The following is a 20,327-nucleotide window of genomic DNA, read 5'->3' on the forward strand; positions in this document are numbered from 1 at the left end:
AGGGGCTTCCCTGGTGGCACAGTGGTTGGGAGTCTGCCTGCCGATGTGGGGGACGCGGGTTCGTGCCCCGGTCCGGGAGGATCCCGCATGCCGCGGAGCGGTTGGGCCCGTGGGCCGTGGCCGCTGGGCCTGCAAGTCCGGAGCCTGTGCTCCGTGGCGGGAGAGGCCGCGGCAGTGGGAGGCCCACGTACCGCAAAAAAACAAAAACAAACAAACAAAACTGGATTTTAAAGGTATCTGAAATAATTCTCCTGTGTGTGGTTATAGCACTCATTCGATAAACATTTGAGTTTATTTCTATTTGGTTTTAGTTTTCAAATCTAATTTTGATTTTAGGAAGCACTTATCAGTACATGGTCCCAAAGTCCAAATAATAAAACAAGTGATATTCACAGGTTAAACTTCCATTCCTGACTCTACTCCTTCCTTATCCCTTCCCCCTATAGAAAACAATTATTTTTTTAAATTAATCCTCTCATTATTTCTTTTTGAAAATAAAAGCAGATACTTATGTACGTACATGTACCACCCTTTCGTAGATAAAAGGTAGCATGTTATACATGTTGTTGTGTATCATGATAGGTCAGAGCTCATCCATAGCAGTATTTAGAAAGCTTCCTCGTTCTTTTTACAGCTGCATAGTACTTTCATTATGTAGCTGTACCATGGTTTATTGAACGGGTCTCCTATTGACAGACATTTGGATTGCTTCCAGTCCTTTGCTATTAAAAAATAGTGCTTCAGGGCTTCCCTGGTGGCACAGTGGTTGAGAATCTGCCTGCTAATGCAGGGGACATGGGTTCAAGCCCTGGTCTGGGAGGATCCCACATGCCACGGAGCAACTAGGCCCGTGAGCCACAATTACTGAACCTGTTCGTCTGGAGCCTGTGCTCCACAACAAGAGAGGCCGCGATAGTGAGAGGCCCGCGCACCACTATGAAGAGTGGCCCCCGCTTGCCACAACTAGAGAAAGCCCTCACACAGAAACAAAGACCCAACACAGCAAAAATAAATAAATAAATGAAATAAAAATAAATAAATAAAATAATAAAATAAAATTAGAGTTTACCAAGCGATCCACCAATTCCATTAAAAAAAAAATAGTGCTTCAGTGAATAGCCTTATGCACACGTCAGAAGGATCTCAAAAACTTTTATTTATGTGATGTTTAAATATCTATCAACAGTTTTTTTAATATAAGCTATCAGTGTTTAAAACTAATAATTTAAAATAAATATCAATTCATTTAAAAATTATAATAATAAACTCATTCCTTGTTAACAAAAATAACTGTATTTTCCAAAACAAAAACGTTTAGTGAAAAGAGTGCCAGTTTTTCAGTTTTGCAAATCTTCTGCAATATGTCATTTTGGTTGACGTATATGAAGAAAACTCTGTCATGCAGATATGTACCTGGAAAAGGGATTTTAAATTTTAATGACCTTTTCAGATAATTACAGATATTCTCCCTTGATACTACACCAAAACTTGGCAGTTAGTAGTTTCTTAGAGGTTAGTTGCAATATGGAGTCAAAAATTTCACTGTGATGGCCCTGATCACAGCAAAAGCTTATGGGAGCCAGAACTCTGAGGGAGGGGAGCCATCTCTGCTTGGTGGGCCTGTGGTGCCAGGAGGGTGGGGCCAGACCTTGTTGCCTTTTCCTGTCTGTCCTCCTGCCCCTTGGCCCTAGACTCTGCACGTTGTGGGAGTGGGTGGTTTCTGGTCAGAGGACTATCAAGGGGGCTCCCAAGGACCTAGAAATCACCAGGGAGCTCATGGAGAGGAGGAGCTTAAGAAAGTGACTCTGGAATTGTTGATGAATTCATGGGCCCAGGTCTGATGTACACATACATGGATCAGATCCTAATTAGCATACCAAAGACATGGAGAACTGAGCTGATGGATAGACCTCTGCCCAGGTCACGGACTGAATCCAGAGTGGCAGGCACTCAGTGCAGATCCAGATAGCACCACAAAGGCTTTAAAAACTAAGCTGACTTTGAAACCGTAGCCCACAGAAGACAGGTTGGAACTTAACATTACCAGATCAGTTGCCTGCTAAAACAAAAATATCAGTATCAACATTCTCCGTAGGATTTAAACAGACCCAGGGTCTCATGAGTTAATATTTAAAATGTCCATAATACCATCCAAGCTTACTCAGTATATGAGAAATTATGGAAATCTCAGCTCACACAGGAAAGCCCATCAACAGGTGCCCGCAGTAAGATGACACAGACCTTGGAATTATCTGAAAACACTTTAAAGCATCTTATTATTAAAATGCTCCAAAGAGCAATCACAGACCTCTTGAAACAAATGTTAAAAAGTCTTAGCAGAGAAAGAGAAGATATTAAAAAAAAAAAAACAAAAAACCAGGTAGACGTTTTAAAACTGAAAAATGCAATAACCAAAAATTAAAACTCACTTGATGGTCTCAGTAGCAGAATGGAAATGACAGAGGAGAGAGTCAGTGAACTTGAAGATCAATAGAATTTACCTAATCTGCACTACAGAAAGAACAAAGATTGGATGGGGTGTGGGGGTAGGGAGGAACACAGAGCCTCAGAGGCCTATGGGACAAAAACAGAGGTTGAATATTCAATCTTTTGAATTTCATCAGAGTCCAAGGAGGAGAGGAGAAAAAAATGTGATGCTGAAAAATATCTGACAAAATAATAGCAGAAAACTTCCCAAGTTTGGTGAAAGACATAAGCCTACAGATTTAAGGAGCAGAGTGAATCCTAAATAGGATAAACCCAAAGAAATTTGCACCTGGGCATATTATAATCAAATGGCTAAAAGCAAAAAGCAAAGAAAATAATCTTGAGAGAAGCCAGAGAAAACACATCTCATTAGAGAACAATAATTCAAATGACTAATGATTTCTCATCAGAAACCATGGAAGCCAGAAGGAAGTGGCAAACATTTTTAAAGTGCTGAAAGAAAAGAACTTTTAACCCAGAAATGTATATGCTGCAAGACTGTCCTTCAGGAATGATGGTAAAATAAAGACATTTACTGATAAAGGAAAACTAAGAGAATTTTTAGCCAGCAGACCTCCTCTAAAAGAATTGTTAAAGGAAGTTCTTCAGACAGAGGGAAAATGATACCAGAAGGAAACTAGGCACATCAGCAATGGAAGTTGAGCAACAGATACAGTAAATATCTGGATAAATATGATAAACTGTTCTCCTTGAGTTCTATCAAAATTCCCAGTTGAGAGCAAAATATATAACATTGTCTGATTGTTTTTCAGTATATATAGATATAATATATAAAACAACTATAACTATAGCATAAAGAGGAAAAGTAAAGAACCGAATATGGTAATAAGTTTTCTACATCTCAACTGAAGTGATAAAATATAGATTCTAAGCAGATGATGAAAAGTTAAGTATGTATTCCATTATCCCTAGAACACCTATTTAAAAATCATATAAGGAGACATAGAATCACAAAATTAAAATGAAATTACATAAACATGTTCAAATAGCCCAAAAGAAGGCAGGAAAAGGAAAACAAAGGAACATAAAACAGGAAATGAACAGGAAACAAAAGACATAAGACAACTGACTTAAATCTAAACATATCAGTAATTACATTATATACATGATCTAAACATACCAATTAAAAGTCAGAGATTGTCAGGATGGGTTTTTCAAATAGTTCTAATTATATGCTATCTATAAGAAACGTTAAAAATATAACAGTATAGGTAGTTAAAAGCAAAGGATGGAGAAAGGCATACCATGCAAAGACTAATCAAAAGAAAGCTAGAGTGGCTATATTAGTGTCAGACAAAGTAAACTTCAGAGCATAGGAAGTTATCCAAGAGGGACATTAGTACTGATAAGAGGGTCAGTACATTAAAAGGAAATAACAGTCTTAAGTGTGTATGCATCTAACAACAGAACTTCAAAATACGTGAAGCAAAATCTAAAAGGAGTAACAGACAAATCCACAATTATAGTTTGAGACTTCGACTCTCCCCTCTCAGTATTTAATAGATCTAATAGACAGGAAGCCAGCCAGGATATAGAAAAAGCGAGCAGCATCACTAACCAACTGCATTCAGTTGACATTTATAGGGCACTCCAACCAGCAACAGCAGAATGTATGATCTTTCCAAGCGCAGATGCCACATTCACCAATAAAATATGTTATCTGACCATAATGGAATTAAACTAGAAATGCATAACCAAAGGATAACCAGAAAATCTCCAAGACTTGGGAATTAAACTGCATATATCTAAATAATAAATGAGTGAAAGAGGAAGTCTCAAGGGAAATTAGAAAATGTCTCAGATCAATAATCTAAGCTTCTATCCCAAGAAATTAGAAAAGGAAGAGTAAAATAAATTAAAATCAAGCAGAGGGAAGGGAATAATAAAGATGCATAATAAGGATGAGAACCGAATTCAATAAAAAAATGAAAACAAAAATAATAGAGAAAAATCAGTGAACCCCAAAGCCAGTTCTTTGGAAAGATCAATAAAACTGATAAAGCTTGGGCTTCCCTGGTGGCGCAGTGGTTGAGAGTCCGCCTGCCGATGCAGGGGACACGGGTTCGTGCCCCGGTCCAGGAAGATCCCACGTGCCGCGTAGTGGCTGGGTCCGTGAGCCATGGCCGCTGGGCCTGCACGTCTGGAGCCTGTGCTCCGCAACAGGAGAGGCCACAGCAGTGAGAGGCCCGCGTACCGCAAAAAAAAAAAAAAAAAAAAAAAAAACTGATAAAGCTTTAGCAAGAGTGACAGAGGAAGGGAGAGAAGCACAAACTACCAATATCGGGCACGAAAGAGGAGATACCACTGAATCCAGTAGACATTAAAAAGGATAACAGTAAAGGAATACTGTGAACAACTCTTTGCATAAAATTCAGCAACTTAGATAAAATGGATCACTTCTCTGAATACCACAAACTACAAAAACTCACTGAAGATTAAATAGATAGCATATGAATAGTCTTATGACTGTTAACAAAATTGAATTTGTAGTTTAAAAACCTGCCAAAGAAGAAATCTGCAGGCCCAGATGGTTCGCTGCTGAATTCCTCCAAACATGTAAAGAAATACCACCGATTTACACAATCTCTTCCAGAGAATGGAGGAGAAGGGCACACTTCTTAACTTACTGTATATGGCTAGCATTACTCTGATACCAAAACTAGACAAAGACAGTACAAGAAAGAGAAAACTACAGACATATCTGTGAACATCACTGCAATATCCTCAACAAAACATTAACAAATTGAATTCAGCAATATATAAAAAAGAACAATACACTACAATCATGTCGGAGCTTATTTCCAGAATGCAAGGCTGGTCCAGTGTTTGAAAATAAATCAGTGTAATCCACCATACTAACAGTCTAGCGAGAAAAATCACATGATTGTATCAATAGACATCCCCCCCCCCAAAAAAGAGCCTATACACATTTGACAGAACAGAATATCCACTCATAAAAACTCTTGGCAAACTAGAAGTAGAAGGATATTCCTCAACCTGTTAAAGGGCACCTATAAAAGTCCTACAGCTACCATCATGATTAATGGTAGAGACTGAATGCTGAACGCTTCTAAGATAAGGAAGGAGTTAAGATGTCCACTCTCAACATTCCTGTTCAACGTTATCCTGGAAGTCTTAGCCAGTACAGTACATCAATAAAAAGAAAAGACACAGAGTTTGGAAAGGCAGAAATAAAACTGTCCCTATTCACAGATGACATGATTGTCAATGTAGAAAAACCCAAGGAATCTACCCAGAAAACAAGCCAACAAAAATTAATTTTGACTAATGTGAATTTAGCAAGGTTTTGAGGTAAAAGGTCAACACAAGTCAATCCCATTTCCATATATTAGCAACATTCAATTGGAAACCAAAATGTAAGAGCAAGTACCATTACAATAGCTCAGAGGAAAATTAAATGCTAGGTGCAAATTAACAAAACCTGTACAGGGTCTGTATGCTGAAAACTACAAAACTGCTAAAAGGTAATTTATTTGGTGTGTAAACCATTTCATTCAGTTGTCAGCAAGATTTCTCTGCTTATCCTCAAATTACCTTTGAGGACAGATTCCAAAGTAGCAAATTATATTTTCATGCATCTACCTACATCTGTGTTGTATGAAGTAGGTATACCAGGGGACCATCTATATTATATTTATATATGTACGTATGTATATTATGTGTGTGTGTGTATACATACACACACATATATATATATATATATAAATCTTCAACATATCTAATTTTAAGAACATTCAAACAATGCCAAGTTTTGGTTCTTTTTCTAACAGAGGATCAATTGCATTCATAATGTCATTTGAAGTTGTATTTTATACTTAATCTACCCATTCATCTTTGTCAGCAGCTGCTTAGGAGCTGTTATAAACATGTTACACAATACTTCCACAAGTACTGTGCATGTCAACTGTGTGATTTTTTTGGATTTCAGTTTGGAAGATATAAATGACACACATCTTTTTTAAAGTTTAATTGAATATTTTCTCCTTTTATAACAGCTTTCCATTGCTTTCTGATTTTTAGTTTTCCTCATTTAAGCGTTGTGGTTCACATATCTATTCATTGCAAAAAGGGGCTTATAAAGTTAATGCCTGGAATTCGTATGAGTATCACCAGGGAATTTGATTATTATAACCTGTTTTCTGAGGCCATAACAGATTTTAGTTTTGTACTTTAGTATTCACACATAAAGCCTTTTTGTTGTTGTTTTTTGCTGTACGCGGGCCTCTCACTGTTGTGGCCTCTCCCGTTGTGGGGCACAGGCTCCGGATGCATAGGCTCAGCGGCCATGGCTCACGGGCCCAGCCACCCCGCGGCTTGTGGGATCTTCCCGGACCGGGGCACGAACCCGCGTCCCCTGTATCGGCAGGCGGACTCTCAACCACTGCGCCACCAGGGAAGCCCACACATAAAGCCTTTAGAATGTGATCCCCTACAGTTTCTGAGTGGGCTGAACACTCAGGTCATGGTAATAAAAAGAAGCACTTCACTTTGAGTCTAAGAGCTAATCGTCTTCATTACAAACCTTGATAAAAAAAAAAGGCACCCTGTACAAGCTGCTGTGACCATTCATTCATTGCCTAGCCATACAGAACATAAAGCAGTTTAGGAATGTTGGTTATTCTACTCAACACCATAAGTTAATAACCTTGATGAAGAAATTTCAAATGTGCTGATTAAATTCACAGTTGACACTAGTTAGAATGGTTACTATTCTAGAAAATAGGAATCAAATTTGGAATGATCTTAACCATTGGAAAAAAATACCTTTAAAGCAGAGTAAAACTAAAGATGAATTTAGATACTATACATAAAGACAGAAGAACAATAAAAACATATGAGAAAAGGTATTAATGGGATGGAAGTATTAGCTCTCGCCTTTCTCATCCAGTAGCTAAAACTTTGGAAACGTAGAAATGACCTGGACATCCTCATTTAACAGTGAGAGAAGGTCTCTCCTCCCTCCCCTTCCCACCTTTCTGCTCAAGGCAGCCAGTCCAGACCCATTCCCTTCCCGTTTGTACCCTTGTGGTTCCGTCCGTGACGACTTTACTCTCACATACTTAGGCCCAAAATTCCCGCATTTCATTGGCCTGACAATATCTGCTTGTGATATCTTATATTCCCCCCAAATCCTGCTATTTCTGTGCCTATCTCTCTCTCTCTTCTTTGTAATCTAATCTCTAGTTCCTGATTTCCAGTTATTTGTAACAGCGGTGGTAAAAGAAAGTTTCCTCCCAATCATAATGACCACGAACTGAATAGCAAATCTGTTACTTCCGGGGGAGGGAGAGGGGGCAGTAAAAAGCCAATCCTGTTCTGTCCTGTAAGCTCTAACACGGAAGCTTATCCTTTATGTTACATCAACAGCAAACCTTCCTATGTGCCAAATGCTATGCATGCTGAACTTGCTCAGGTCTCACAGCAGCCCTAAGAGGCAGGCATTGTGGACAGGGAAGCCACATTTACAGATGAAGTTCCCAAGAGGCTAGGTCAATTGCCGAGTGATGCTGCCGGGCTAACTGAACACCTGACTGCTACTCCGTATTGCCTTTGCTTTTAGAACTGAGCCTGAGCATGGCCACAGCAATCGGGCCCGAGAGCTTGGAGGGCACTTAAGTAGCAGTAAAAAATCATGAAATGCTGGCAAATACATCCTGTCAGAGAGTCAAAGAAATTTTGGTTGTGCAAGTGTAGGGAGGAGAAAAACGCTAATTGGGTTTCAAACATACGAAGGATTTGTTGAAGAATAATGAATGTTCCGTTTCAGTCGAAGACTTTCCGAAGGAAGACGTGCAGAGCGGGTGATCGGGAGTACCTCTGTTGGGTGGGAGGAACGCTGTCTTACCATCAGGTCTAAGGAATGACAAACCAGGAGATTGTGAAGGGCCCATGAGATGAGTCTCAAACGGACGAATGTGTTCAAGATGTTGTGATTCAGTTGATCGTGACTGTAATTTCCCCATTTAATTTTGAGCAGATATGCTTCTTCATTCTTATTCTTAATCTAATGTTACCTAAAATGTGGATAGAGCTTTAGAACTGAAGACAGGTGGTTCAGCCCCATACTTTACAGACAGGAAAACAGAGTCAGAAGTTAGACGTGTGTTGTCGTAGGAATACCTGCTAAGGGCCAGAACTGAGTTTTGACCCCAGGTCTCCTGACACCATGTCCACAGCTCAGGCTGCTTTTTGGGGGTTTTGATAGTCACAGAAGAAAGTGTTTTTGAGAATTTCTACATAATAGAGTGAGACTGCTGTGTGCATAAGAGAGTGGGGTGTAAGTTTTCACTGATTTATGAACTGTCCTTTTTCTTTGTGTAGTATGAACCCAGAGGACCTGGTCGGCCCTTGTACCAAAGAAGAATCTCATCTAGCTCAGTCCAGCCTTGTTCTGAAGAAGTAAGCACTCCTCAAGACAGCCTTGCCCAGTGTAAAGAGCTTCAGGACCATAATAACCAATCTTCTTTCAACTTTTCCTCCCCGGAGTCCTGGGTAAACACCACCTCATCTACCCCCTATCAGAACATTCCGTGCAATGGATCCAGCAGGACAGCTCAGCCCAGAGAGTTGATAGGTAAGACAGGGTTGGGGGCTGCCACAATTGCAGTTTTAACTACTCAGCTCCTGCGTATTTATGGAGTTTTTCTTCTCCCATTCCTTCCATTCGCATTGTTATCTTGGAACAGTATTCAATGCTCATAGCTCGCAGGTGTGCCTCAGGATACACATTAATTTAGGACTATACTGGTTCCATGTTTATGGTCTGGAAGGTAAGTAGACCTACCCGTATTTGGGAACTGATCATTTTGATCATTTTAACGTGTGAATGCGTGAAAGAAGTAAGGGAACCTGGAATGCATTTCTAAATCAGATCACCTTTGCTTGGGAAAAGCTTGTTTTCTGGATTTTCGTGTTTTCTTCTGGGTTGGGGGCGGCAGTTGGTTAGGTCAATTTCAGTTTTCAAGGATTTATTGTCAATAAAGTTGTTGACAGTTTGCTACACAATAGAGTTTGGCCATAAGAGAAACCAGTAAAGTCTGACATTTTGAGATTTAGAAACCCAGTATTTATCCCTTATATTCTAATGAACTGAGAAATCCAAGTCCAAAGAAGAAAAGAAAGAAGGCACAGGAAGGCCTTGGAATGGGTGTGGCTGTAAACCTGTGTGCTGGGAGGTCTGAGGTCTCTTCAGCCTTGAACGCGAGTGCGCGTTTATCTTTCCTTTGTTTCCCTCTTTTTCATGTGGAATTAAAGGATGACACTGTTTGGGTGCTCCGATCTCTATAGCCTTCTCTTTGTAGGCTGCGGCCATTTATCTTTGTGAGCAGGTCTGCGATGGTCGGTGAATTTCTGCCTTGATAGCATCACCCTCTGTATTTTAAATTAGTTTTGTTCATCTTTAGAATGTGAATCCATTGTGCCTGTGACTGACCCATTTTGGAGGATGTTCTTTTTAGAACAGCAGACGTGGTGGGTCAAGAGGCATTAGAAAGGCATTGGTTTCTTTCCTGTCAAGAGACACGGTCATTCTAATCTTTAAACATTCATTAGTACCTTCTGTGGTTAAAGTGGTGTATTTTGCCTGGGACTGCTGTGTCATTTTAAAGGTCTAACAGAAACGCACTCATCATATTTGAATTTGCTGAGAAACATCTAAATTACAAATAAGTGATGAAAATTTGTTACTTCTTAGTTGTTTTGCATATTATAATTTATTTTAAAGACAACATCATTTCTCCTTCTTTTCTGCCTAAATTTTAAGATAGCTTTTGGCCGAAGTCAGTAAAAATCTGATAAAGCTGAAATTTGCTGAGCACGTGCCCAAAGCACGTGTCATTTGTGGTGTCTTCGCCACAAACGTAAACTTCTTACTTTCCTCATTGCTAGGAGACAAATAGTATTCTTTAGCTGAAAGTAACACTTAGCTAAGTATTTAAAAATTAACTCAAAATCACTACTATGCTGAAGCACAGCTTCTTGTCTAACAGTATGTATGTATGTGTGTCTTTCTTATTTTATTTTATATTTTATTCCATTTTATGTTTTCATTTCATTTTTAGAGGAATGTAGCAATTGCCGGTGGTGAATCAGAAGGAAAATAATCACCACTTGGGGAACTTCTGTCTGAAGTTTGAGACTTATTTCTTGAGTTGAAGGAAACTGTTCATATTATATTGGTTTGGAATTTGAAAGAGATCATGATATGGCCATATTTTCTCCACAATTACAAGCCTGAGAGCAAAGCTCATGTCTCTGGCCTTTTTGAACTTTGGATTTCCCATTTTGGTACTGATCACACTTGGAAAATGCCTGCCTGCTGAGTGAGGAGATCATGAGAATAGACCCTGTGCGATCGAGGGGGTGATCCAGTCTCACTGCGGAACCTCTGTGTCCTCAGCAAGGGTGGGGCTCGTCTCTCCAACACATACGTGTTCGGGTTCTATTCACTTCTCTTGGTGACAAGGCATACTTTATCAAGCATTTTCTTTTTATGCACAGATGAAAATTAAAGATTAGGTAGAGATATGTATTTTGAAGAAAGTCATTGGTTGCCAGATTAGTAAAATTCATAGTTTTAAAGAATAGTTTGTCTTACCAGGAGTATATATGGTAAGTCAAATTGACAGAGATCTTACATTCATGATTAGATAAGCGTGTAGGCATTAGGCTAAACTACCTCTAAAATATTAGTCTGTAAGTATTTATTATTTACTTGAAAACATTCTAAACTCGAATTATATTGTCATGAAGATGAGAATGTGGGTAAATAAGACTTAGTAAAGCAAATAAAAATAGTAAGTTTTTGAACAGCCAGTAAAATGTTTATTTTGTATATTAGGCAGTACAGGCCACTTTTATATTGAAGTGTTTGTTAAACTAATGCTCTTAAAAGCAATTGTTTCATTCACAAAATCAGTGGCATTTAGACAGAAAGGTGGTAAACGTTCCAGAAAGCTATTAAATGGCTTAAAATAATTTTGAACAATTTTGTGAATTTTTAAAGTTTTAAAATAATAATATGAAATTAGCATAATGAATCAATGAAATACTAAAACTAAAAAATGAAATATTTTCTCCTTACTTTCCACAAATAGGTAATAAACACAAGGAAAAATGTCCATAAATGTCAGTAATCAAAGACATGTAAAGTAGGACTACAAGATAATTATTTATTTACGAAAGAAGCTGAAGTTACAAAAAATAGTAACACTAGTGTTGTGACGTAGTAGGGAAATGAGCAAGCGTTGGTTGGGTCTAAGTGGGCAGTATGTTCCTGCAGGGAAGCTTGGCCACAGTTAGTCAAAAACTTTCACTGTGCATGCACTGTACGACCCGGCCATGTACCTCTAGGGATTTATCCTAAGGGAGCAGTCGTGCATATTTAGGAATATTTATCTATAAGAACATTTATCACAGTGTAGAAAAGTGAAAAATGGACTATTACCCATATTTCTAGAAATGGGAGATTACTTTAAAAAGTTATGAAATATCTGCGTTATATGACATCCTTAGGGAAAAATGCACCAGCAAGTTAAATTAGCTCTGGTATTTGGAAATGTGAATGACTTATTTTCTTCTTTGGCCTTTGTGTAATTTCCAAGTTATCCTCAATGAATATGTATTATGATTTTAACCCAATCTAGTGTTAGTTAAACTTTTAAAAGATTGAAAGCAAAAGCAATGCTTAAAACCAGTTATGATTTGGGGGCCATAAAACTAGTTAGGAAGAGTGGAGTCGAATATTAAAGGACCTTGGAATTCGGCAGATGACAGGAAACGTGAAGTAAAGTCTACAGCAGCTTTCCCCACCTTATTCCTTGTTTCCTTACATATTACAAGAAAAGGTAGTATTTTTAAGAAATTGAATCCAGGTGCTGCTGTTTCTTAGGTTAATAATAGAAGCTGTTTTAACCAGAAGTCTGCATATAGAGCTCACTTTTATTTAAGGAAGAACCTGTTTTTTCCCATTTTCAAACTGTGAGCAGTTAATACAATAAATAGCAAAGTGTGCAATGGCACAAGTTAGTTTTTTGAAGCAAAACCTTCAGGCTTGACCTTTAGTTTTATATGTTTAGTTATCACAGTTCACGCAGTTAATTCTTCTTCAAGTGTTTATGAGATGGAGAAGTTCAGTCACATGTGTTGTGATTGCAGAGTGTTGTGGCAGAAGTTGTCTGTCCTTGTGGCTCTCCTGTCGCTGAGTTCCTGGAGATGAGAACCAGCTGTGACACACTGAACTAGTGAGATGCCTGAGGGTCGCTGGGCTTGCCCTTAAATCGGTGCTGCTCTTCTCTGCTTCTAGCTCCGCCCAAGGCCGGCAAACCCCCTGAGGATCATCTGAAGCCTGAAAACCTCGAGGGGTCCAGTTCCTTCAATTACAGCGTCCTGCAGCATCTCGGCCAGTTCCCCCCACTCATGCCCAACAAGCAGATCGCGGAGTCGGCCAGCAGCAGCAGCCAGCAGAGCTGTGGAGGCAGCAAGCCCGCCATGTCGTACGCCAGCGCTCTGCGGGCCCCGCCCAAGCCCAGGCCCCCGCCGGAGCAGGCCAAGAAGAGCAGCGACCCTCTGTCTCTGTTCCAGGAACTCAGCCTGGGGAGCTCATCGGGCAGCAATGGCTTTTACTCCTATTTTAAATAATCACTTTTTTTTCCTCCAGGGAGAGTGTTTTCATTCTGTTTGTATCAGTAGAATTAAGATAGCTGGACTTCACCTATAGATGCACAGTTCCCTTTGTTTTAATATTAAGTATGTTCTCAATTGCTTTGCTGCTAGACTTGCAACTAATTTTTTTTTTTTACAGTATATTCCATTATTTTGCATTTTTGACATGAGTCGGAATTTTGACAGCTTTTATGTGGAATAAAAAATATTTTTAAATTTGTGTATTGTTACATATGTTTGCATCAAGCTAGCAGCTAAGAGGTTAATTGTGCAACTATTAAAAAAGGAGAAAAAAAGTTTGTCTAAAATGTATTTAAAAAGAAAAAAAAATTGTAAGTAGCATTTACATTTATTCAGTAATATTACCATACGCTGGGTTTCTGTACCAGAAATGGCCAGTTGATGTACAAATGTATGTTATTTTTGCTTAAATTCATTGAAAATTTTTTAAAAAAAAAAAGGGGGTCAGCATCTTCTAAATACTTTAAGTTTTATCAGCTTTTTTTGGTGACAAGATGCTGCATTCTAAAACTTTTATAGTTTTAGACTATGTATGATGTGCTGTTGTAATCTCCATCCACTGTAGGATAGAGTTAAAGGCATTCTTTGCAGGTGTATTTCATATGCCACTGTTTTTTGTAACATGAAAAAAACAGTGGCATACTTAATTATTTTTTGGACAAGCTACACTTTAAGCTTGTTTTTAATGTTAATTTGATAGTGTGTGTTTTTTTTTTAAACAAATCATGAAGCTGAAAAATTTTTAGGATTGTTGGTGCTTAGTAGACTTGATAACTATTTTAAAAATGCGTGAATTTAGTAACATCTTCTTTTCCTCACTATGCATGTGTAAATGTTCGTAATCTGGCTTCCCCCTCTCCAGTGGTATAAAGAGTTGTGCCGCTTTAAGGTTTTTTTTCCCTCCAGTAAAAATTTTGGTACCTTTATTTGATGTTTACATTAAAATGTGACATTATACATGGCAATTCAAATATTTTGCTAACTGTTTTGTTTGAGGAACATCATTAAAGAAGAAGTATAATGTTTGTCAAAGATGTATCAAAATTCATCAAAATCTGGGGCAAGAAGCTGCCCTTGTTTTCATGTCTTTTGATTCTTCTAAAAGAACCCCACTGAACTTGTACAAAAATATACAATTTAAACAGCTATCTTAAATATCCTACAGTCTAAATATTGTTTTGAATGAACTTTGGTAAAATCCAAAGAACAACGTTTACCCTCTTAAAACTTGTGGTCTTGTAACGCTTTTGCGACGATGCATGTCCATATTGTTTTCCTGATCTAGTAGTACTACTTTTATACTTCAGAGATATCTTGAAACTACAATATAACCTTTTTAAAAAAAACATAAAATAATAAGGTAAGGTTGGGAAACACTGCAAATCCTGAACGGACCCTCATGATCCGTTCAAAACTAGTTTTCTTCCGGAAGACTGCCTTTGAATAGGCCATCGTCTATTCGCGGTCCATTTTTAAAGCAGAGTTGAAAAGTGGAGGGCAAAGAAAAGCGTCTGCGACGGGAGTTTAGTTGGTGTCAGCCAGCAGTAGTCCCCTGTAAGCCTCGGACAGTTTGGGAGAAGAGAGTGCCTTTAGTTAAAGGCTGTCAAGCTCTAGGACAAATGAAGAGAACCTCTTTTTTATTCAGTTCTGTCCTTCTGCCCAGAGTGCAGTTCACTTCTCTGTGGCTTCACGTTACAGGCTGCAGGTCTCTGTGTAAGGCGGCAGATGTAGACGTGTAGACTGCAGACGTGCTAATGGTTAGTATAAATCACAGTTGGAAAACGGAGCCAGCAGGTTACAGCACCTCGTTTTCTCTGTAAGATGTCAGATCGCCACGTTTAGTGATGTCAGATTTTACTCAACGTAGTCACAAGAAAAGAAGAAAAAGTTTTGCCATATAGCTGTGTATTTCTAACTCTGACAAAACTCAAGATACAGCCCAAATGAAAATGAGATCCCCCTGATGTGAGGATGTCGGTGAAGAATAATGCTCTTGTCAGTGATGATTCTCCTCCCCCGAAAATATACAGGACTGCGACGCAAGCCAGGTAAATGGTCGAAAGCATGCTGATCTGACAAAGACAGAACTATCCCATCAGGGCTGTCAGTTAACCCCTTGTCATAAAGTAATTGCCTAATCATCTGTTTTCCATACTTGAACCTTTAAAAAATACCAGTTTTAAAATTATTTATATTTAAACGTGCCCACCCTACCGCCCTTATATATTGATGGAAACTTTGCGTAAGGAAGCTGTTACGTTGTTGTGACTTTGCTGTTCTAAGCAGTTATTTCTAAAAAACTAAAAGTAGTAGCTGCTTCTTAGTCCACTGCTCTGCTGAGAACGTCTGAGTGTTCCTCACTTCCTTATTGTTTCTACAGCCAGTCAAGGATTCGAATGTTTCCATCTCAGCTTTACTTAATGCCATCTTTCCAACTGTGCTTTAAATGTAATGCATACATAATAATATCTTGTAACAGTTTTGAGAAAGTCTTACTGCAAGAATCATTGCAAGTTTCCATTGAAATGAGGCGTGGCTTCTGAGTACCGTTCATCCTGTTGGATATTACTTGGGTAGTGTTAGCAAGTGCCCACGAATCAGACTTAAAAAACAACTTACAGTCGGCCTTCCGTATCTGCGGGTTCCGTGCCCACCGATTCAGCAAAGCATGGATCAAAGATACTAAAAAAAAAAAAAAAAAAAAAAAAATTCCAGGAAGTTCCAAAAAGGAGAGCTTGAATTTGCCATGCGTTCGCAACTATTTGCATAACACTTATGTTGAATTAGGTATCATAAGTGATCTAGAGATGATTTAAAGTACATGGGAGGACGTGTGGAAGTTCTATGCAAATGCTACGTCATTTTATGTAAGGGACTTGAGCATCCTTGGGTTTTGGTAGTCCTGGGGGGTCCTGGAACGGATCCCCTGCAGACACTGAGGGGCGACTGTGTTTTATGGTCTAGGTCTAACCTTAGAGTTCAGATGGAACTTTTTTTTTTTAAAGCTTGATGTAAGCTCTGGGATAATACCAAGTATTACCAACTTCCTTTTCTTCCAAAACAGATTTCTTCTAAGTGCAGTTAGTTGTTCACATGTCTTTCTACTTCTTTGTTCTTTATATCACTCTGAAGTTTCCTTTTTCTTGCCAGAACTATTTTTTATTAATTTTACTTTTTAATTTCAGTGCTACTGAGATTTTCTTTTTTTACCTTAAAGAAATGCTTTTGGGTGATAGAGTCTGTAGAGTTTTCATGCTGAATTTTTTTCCCTATCTAAAAATGAATTTCTGTTCAGCTCTGAATGAGCCTCGTTCAGTGCAACATGGATATTTTCTGGTGGGTTTTTCAGAGGGGTTTTGGTTGCCATTTGGCATGTGCTTGGCCAAGTTGTTATAGCAGAGCTTTGTTTTTGATTAATCAGCAGTTAATTATTGACCATTTAAACAACATGACTTTCATTTTCCTTTCCTCAGACAAATATGCTTTCTCTCCAGGTCATTTTGTATGTGTGAAATAATAAACTGCTTTGCGTGGTTTTTTTCATCAGAGATTCTAGAATAAGTTTGAGTTTGGTGTGAACATCAATTGGTCTTTTCAGTTCAAAGAACTGCAGAATAAGTAAAATAATCAGAATTCCCACTGAATAAGCATTACCTAATTAAACATAGCGGTCTCCAAGACCTATTTGTGAAAATAGTTTCCTTTTTTATGGTGGCATTGAAATTGCTGAGAAAGTAACTGAATTCCCTAACTTGAGATAATTAAGATACAGTATTATCTTGCTCTGGTATAGCTGATCTTACATGTTTAATATTTTCCACGTATATACATTCCAAGAGCAAAGCTATAAACATGTAGGAATGTATCTCTAGCGACCTGCGCTGGAGAGAGTCACCTTGCCTGAGAGCCAGTGTGTGAAAACCAATTTCAAGTTAAATTTCAGATTTCAGCTGTTGTTATTAAGAAAATTAAATTTACTGAAATCGCCATTTTAAGAAGAGACACCTGTTATCCTTAGAATTGTTTCCTACTGGAGCTGTTTTTAAAAAGAGAACCCAGAAAAAGCCTATAAAAATACAAGATTAAAACTTTAAATGTATTGCAAGATACAAATTGCTACCTTAAATGTTACTTAGGCGCTCTGGTTTTTCTTCTAGCTCCACAAAGGTAGTACTTTGTCTTTTATGATTTACCAGACGTTGTTTCTTGCTAACCATCCCTTTAACTATTGAGAAACCCTCAATTTCTACCACCACCCTCATGTGCGCTCCTAAATCTCAAAGGATATGTCTTAATGGATCTGATTGTTCACTCCGCTTTTTGCCACCTGACCCACACAGTATTGAGCAGTTAGAAATAACGGATAATGTTCTAACCGTGATTTCTTGTTCAGAGTATCAGCTAGTGACGTCCGCCACATAGTGTAAAGGTAACAGGAAAGAGCAAGTGGCACGTTAGTCTTCAGAGCGCTCGTTATATTAGGTTTCTCGAGTTCTCCATCTACCTGGGGTTGGATATTTATTGGCTGAGGTTTCCCTGTAAAGCTGCTGAAGACCATTGTTATAAGGAGTGAATCAATCTTACTGGCATTTAACATTCTCTTAAAGCACATTCAGGAAGTGGCATTGTTATTACTTTAAATTAGAATATGAGATTAAACAGATTACAAAAAATTTTAATGTAACATTTAAATTTTTTGAAATGTTTGAAAATATCTACTTTGGAATAAACTTTAAGGAAACAGTCACAGGAGCTTCTAAATGTTTTCGAAGGGAGGTACCTAACAGAAAAGAATATAGGCTTAGTAATGTGAACTGTGGTTAAATCCTAAACCCAGTTATACAGTATTAGTCTAAAGCTTCTAAAACTGGAATGTTAAGAAAATCCAGAGACATTCATATACTTACAGTTTCAGTAATGTATTAGACCAGACTTTATTTGCAATTTGTTCAACAGAGAGATTTTATTTTGATACGAATATTAAGCATAAAGCATAGTAAGTTTTATATAATTCTATAAGTTCATTAAACAATATTACAGAATTTTCATTATATTCTTTGGGAGTCTTTTTAGCTGTTTCTACATCTCATATATGAGGTGTCTTCTGTGTTTTATTTCGCATACTAGCATGTGACTGCCTGCCTTAGAACTATGTGTAGGAGGGGAAACCGCTATTACTTAAAATTTTTGTTTTGATGTTCTGAAATGAATTTCATCATTAGTTCTTTTTTCTTTTTTGATGTTTGAGCAGTTGAGGGGAAGGGGCAAATTCCATAGGTTTCAGCCCAGAATAGAAGGAGTATCTGTTTACAAATATGTCCTGTTTTAAGATATGGACATTTTAAGCAGGATAGAGCTAGCGGATCTCCAACTTTAGCCAGCGTCAGCATTAGCTGGAGGCCTTGTTAAAGTACAGGCTGCTGGACCTGCCCCACAGTTTCTGATGCCGGGCTGGAGCCTGATCATCTGCGTTTCCAGCAAGTTCCCAGGCAGCACTGACGTTGCTGGCCCAGGCACCGCACTTTGAGAACCACGGGTCTAGAGGAAGTCTGAGGGTCTCTTCAGCCACGCATTTATTTACTCAGTGTACAAAACTGATCTCTTGAGACATTTTTATAATTCTGATGCGGCGACGGGGACATTCATGGAGAAAGACCTCCGTGGAGTGCCGGGCCCTCTGGGGGGGTGGCCACCCCCGCCCCCCGCCCCTCAGCGCTCACCCCGTCTGAGGTCTGTGCTGCTCTTCCCCGTGACGGGGCAGGAGCTCTCGCACTTGGAGGGTGAGTTTGGTTTTGTGTACACTGCAGCCTGGGCTTCGGTCTGGAAGCTGTGCGTGCATTTGGAGCGCTTAGAGTCAGTCTTGATGCTCCACACAGGCGGAGGTGAGGATTGTGGAAGGGAGCCATCCGACTGTCCCGAGAATGCAGTTGGCGTTTATCGAGGCCCCAGGTACCGGAGGCCCCGTCCTACGATGGCAGTGACCTGAAGCATAGAAAACGATAGATAAACCCCGAATGGTGTAGTCGTAGTTGTTATGTTTTGGGGGATGAGGGAGGCGAGGGCAAAGGATTTGCTTTTCAAATTATGTGTTTCTCAGGTTAACAAAGTTAATTTGGATTCTCTGCCGTGCCGGTAGGTGTTAGGGGAGCCTGAGTCGTTGTACGTGGCAGAAAATTGATAATTGTCTCTGATTACTTTGCTACCTTAGAAAAAATCTATATATGTTTGCAAAAAAAAGTCTAGAGGAACCTGCCACCTACACAGCATGAGTTACTCATAAACCATAGGTGCACATGTGTGAGCAAGTTATTTTTGAGAAAGCAGCTGCCTACAGTATAATAAACCTACAGGTCTTTGGGTGTTAGCATGCGCGTGCTGCTGTTGTTAACATTCCCCCTGGAGTGCAGCTTGAGGGGTATTGGTCTCTGCCTCTGGTTTTTTGTTTGGCTTTGAATTTACCGAGACCCTAGAAAGAGAAGAAATTATTTTTAAGGTAATAGATTATAGAATGACTTAGATGTAGACCGTATGATAAGCATCATAGAACACACAGCTTTGGAATTCTTAAAACACAGTACTTCCTCCTTGAAAGGCAGGGTAACCTCTGGTGGGATTGTTTGTATGTTCAGCACAGGTTACTTTATCCAGTTCCAGCTCATAGGGAGCTTCCGTTTATTTATTCTTTGCACGATGCCTTGGAAGTGAAGACCTCTGTGTCTTTCAGCTGCTCAGAGGGCTCTTTTGTCCAGGATGAAGTGCTGACGTGTCAGTTACACCTGAATGTTTCTCAGCCCCCCCCCCCCCATACAGAGCAGGAGTCTTGGATTTTTCCTGTAAACCCGTGTGTATGACATTGTACTGTATCCGCTTTCTGTGCCAGTCATCCCACCTGATTCTTTGAAACCCATGAAGGTACTGGTTAAGTGTAGTAGTTGTATCCTAGGTAAATCCAGTGATTAAAATACCTCTCCTCTCAATTATAAAGGTAATGGGTTTTGCATCTTATTAAAGGGTTCTGTCATTAGTGACACAGGTTTTGTTTTTGTTTTTGTTTTTTTAATGCTTCAAGAATACAGTTCTTATCTAAACGTGTTCAGCTAACTTCACACAATCAC

The 20,327-nt window shown here is 39.0% G+C and overlaps 1 protein-coding gene across 6 annotated transcripts in view; it reads left to right on the top strand.

Moving 5' to 3' along the window:
* The window catches only part of HELZ (helicase with zinc finger), a 155,010-nt gene extending 135,006 nt beyond the window's left edge, over window positions 1-20,004 (top strand). For all 6 annotated transcript variants that reach the window (XM_082861325.1, XM_082861322.1, XM_082861327.1 and 3 more), the window contains 2 exons: window positions 8,851-9,103; window positions 12,833-20,004. In XM_082861325.1, the coding sequence (XP_082717451.1) occupies window positions 8,851-9,103; window positions 12,833-13,167 (588 nt within the window). In that variant the 3' untranslated portion in view covers window positions 13,168-20,004. The remainder of the gene's footprint in view (window positions 1-8,850; window positions 9,104-12,832) is intronic.
* Window positions 20,005-20,327: the final 323 nt, after the last annotated feature.

Source organism: Leucopleurus acutus (genome assembly GCF_964270905.1).
Source record: "Leucopleurus acutus genome assembly, chromosome: 19".
Lineage (NCBI taxonomy): Eukaryota > Metazoa > Chordata > Mammalia > Artiodactyla > Delphinidae > Leucopleurus > Leucopleurus acutus.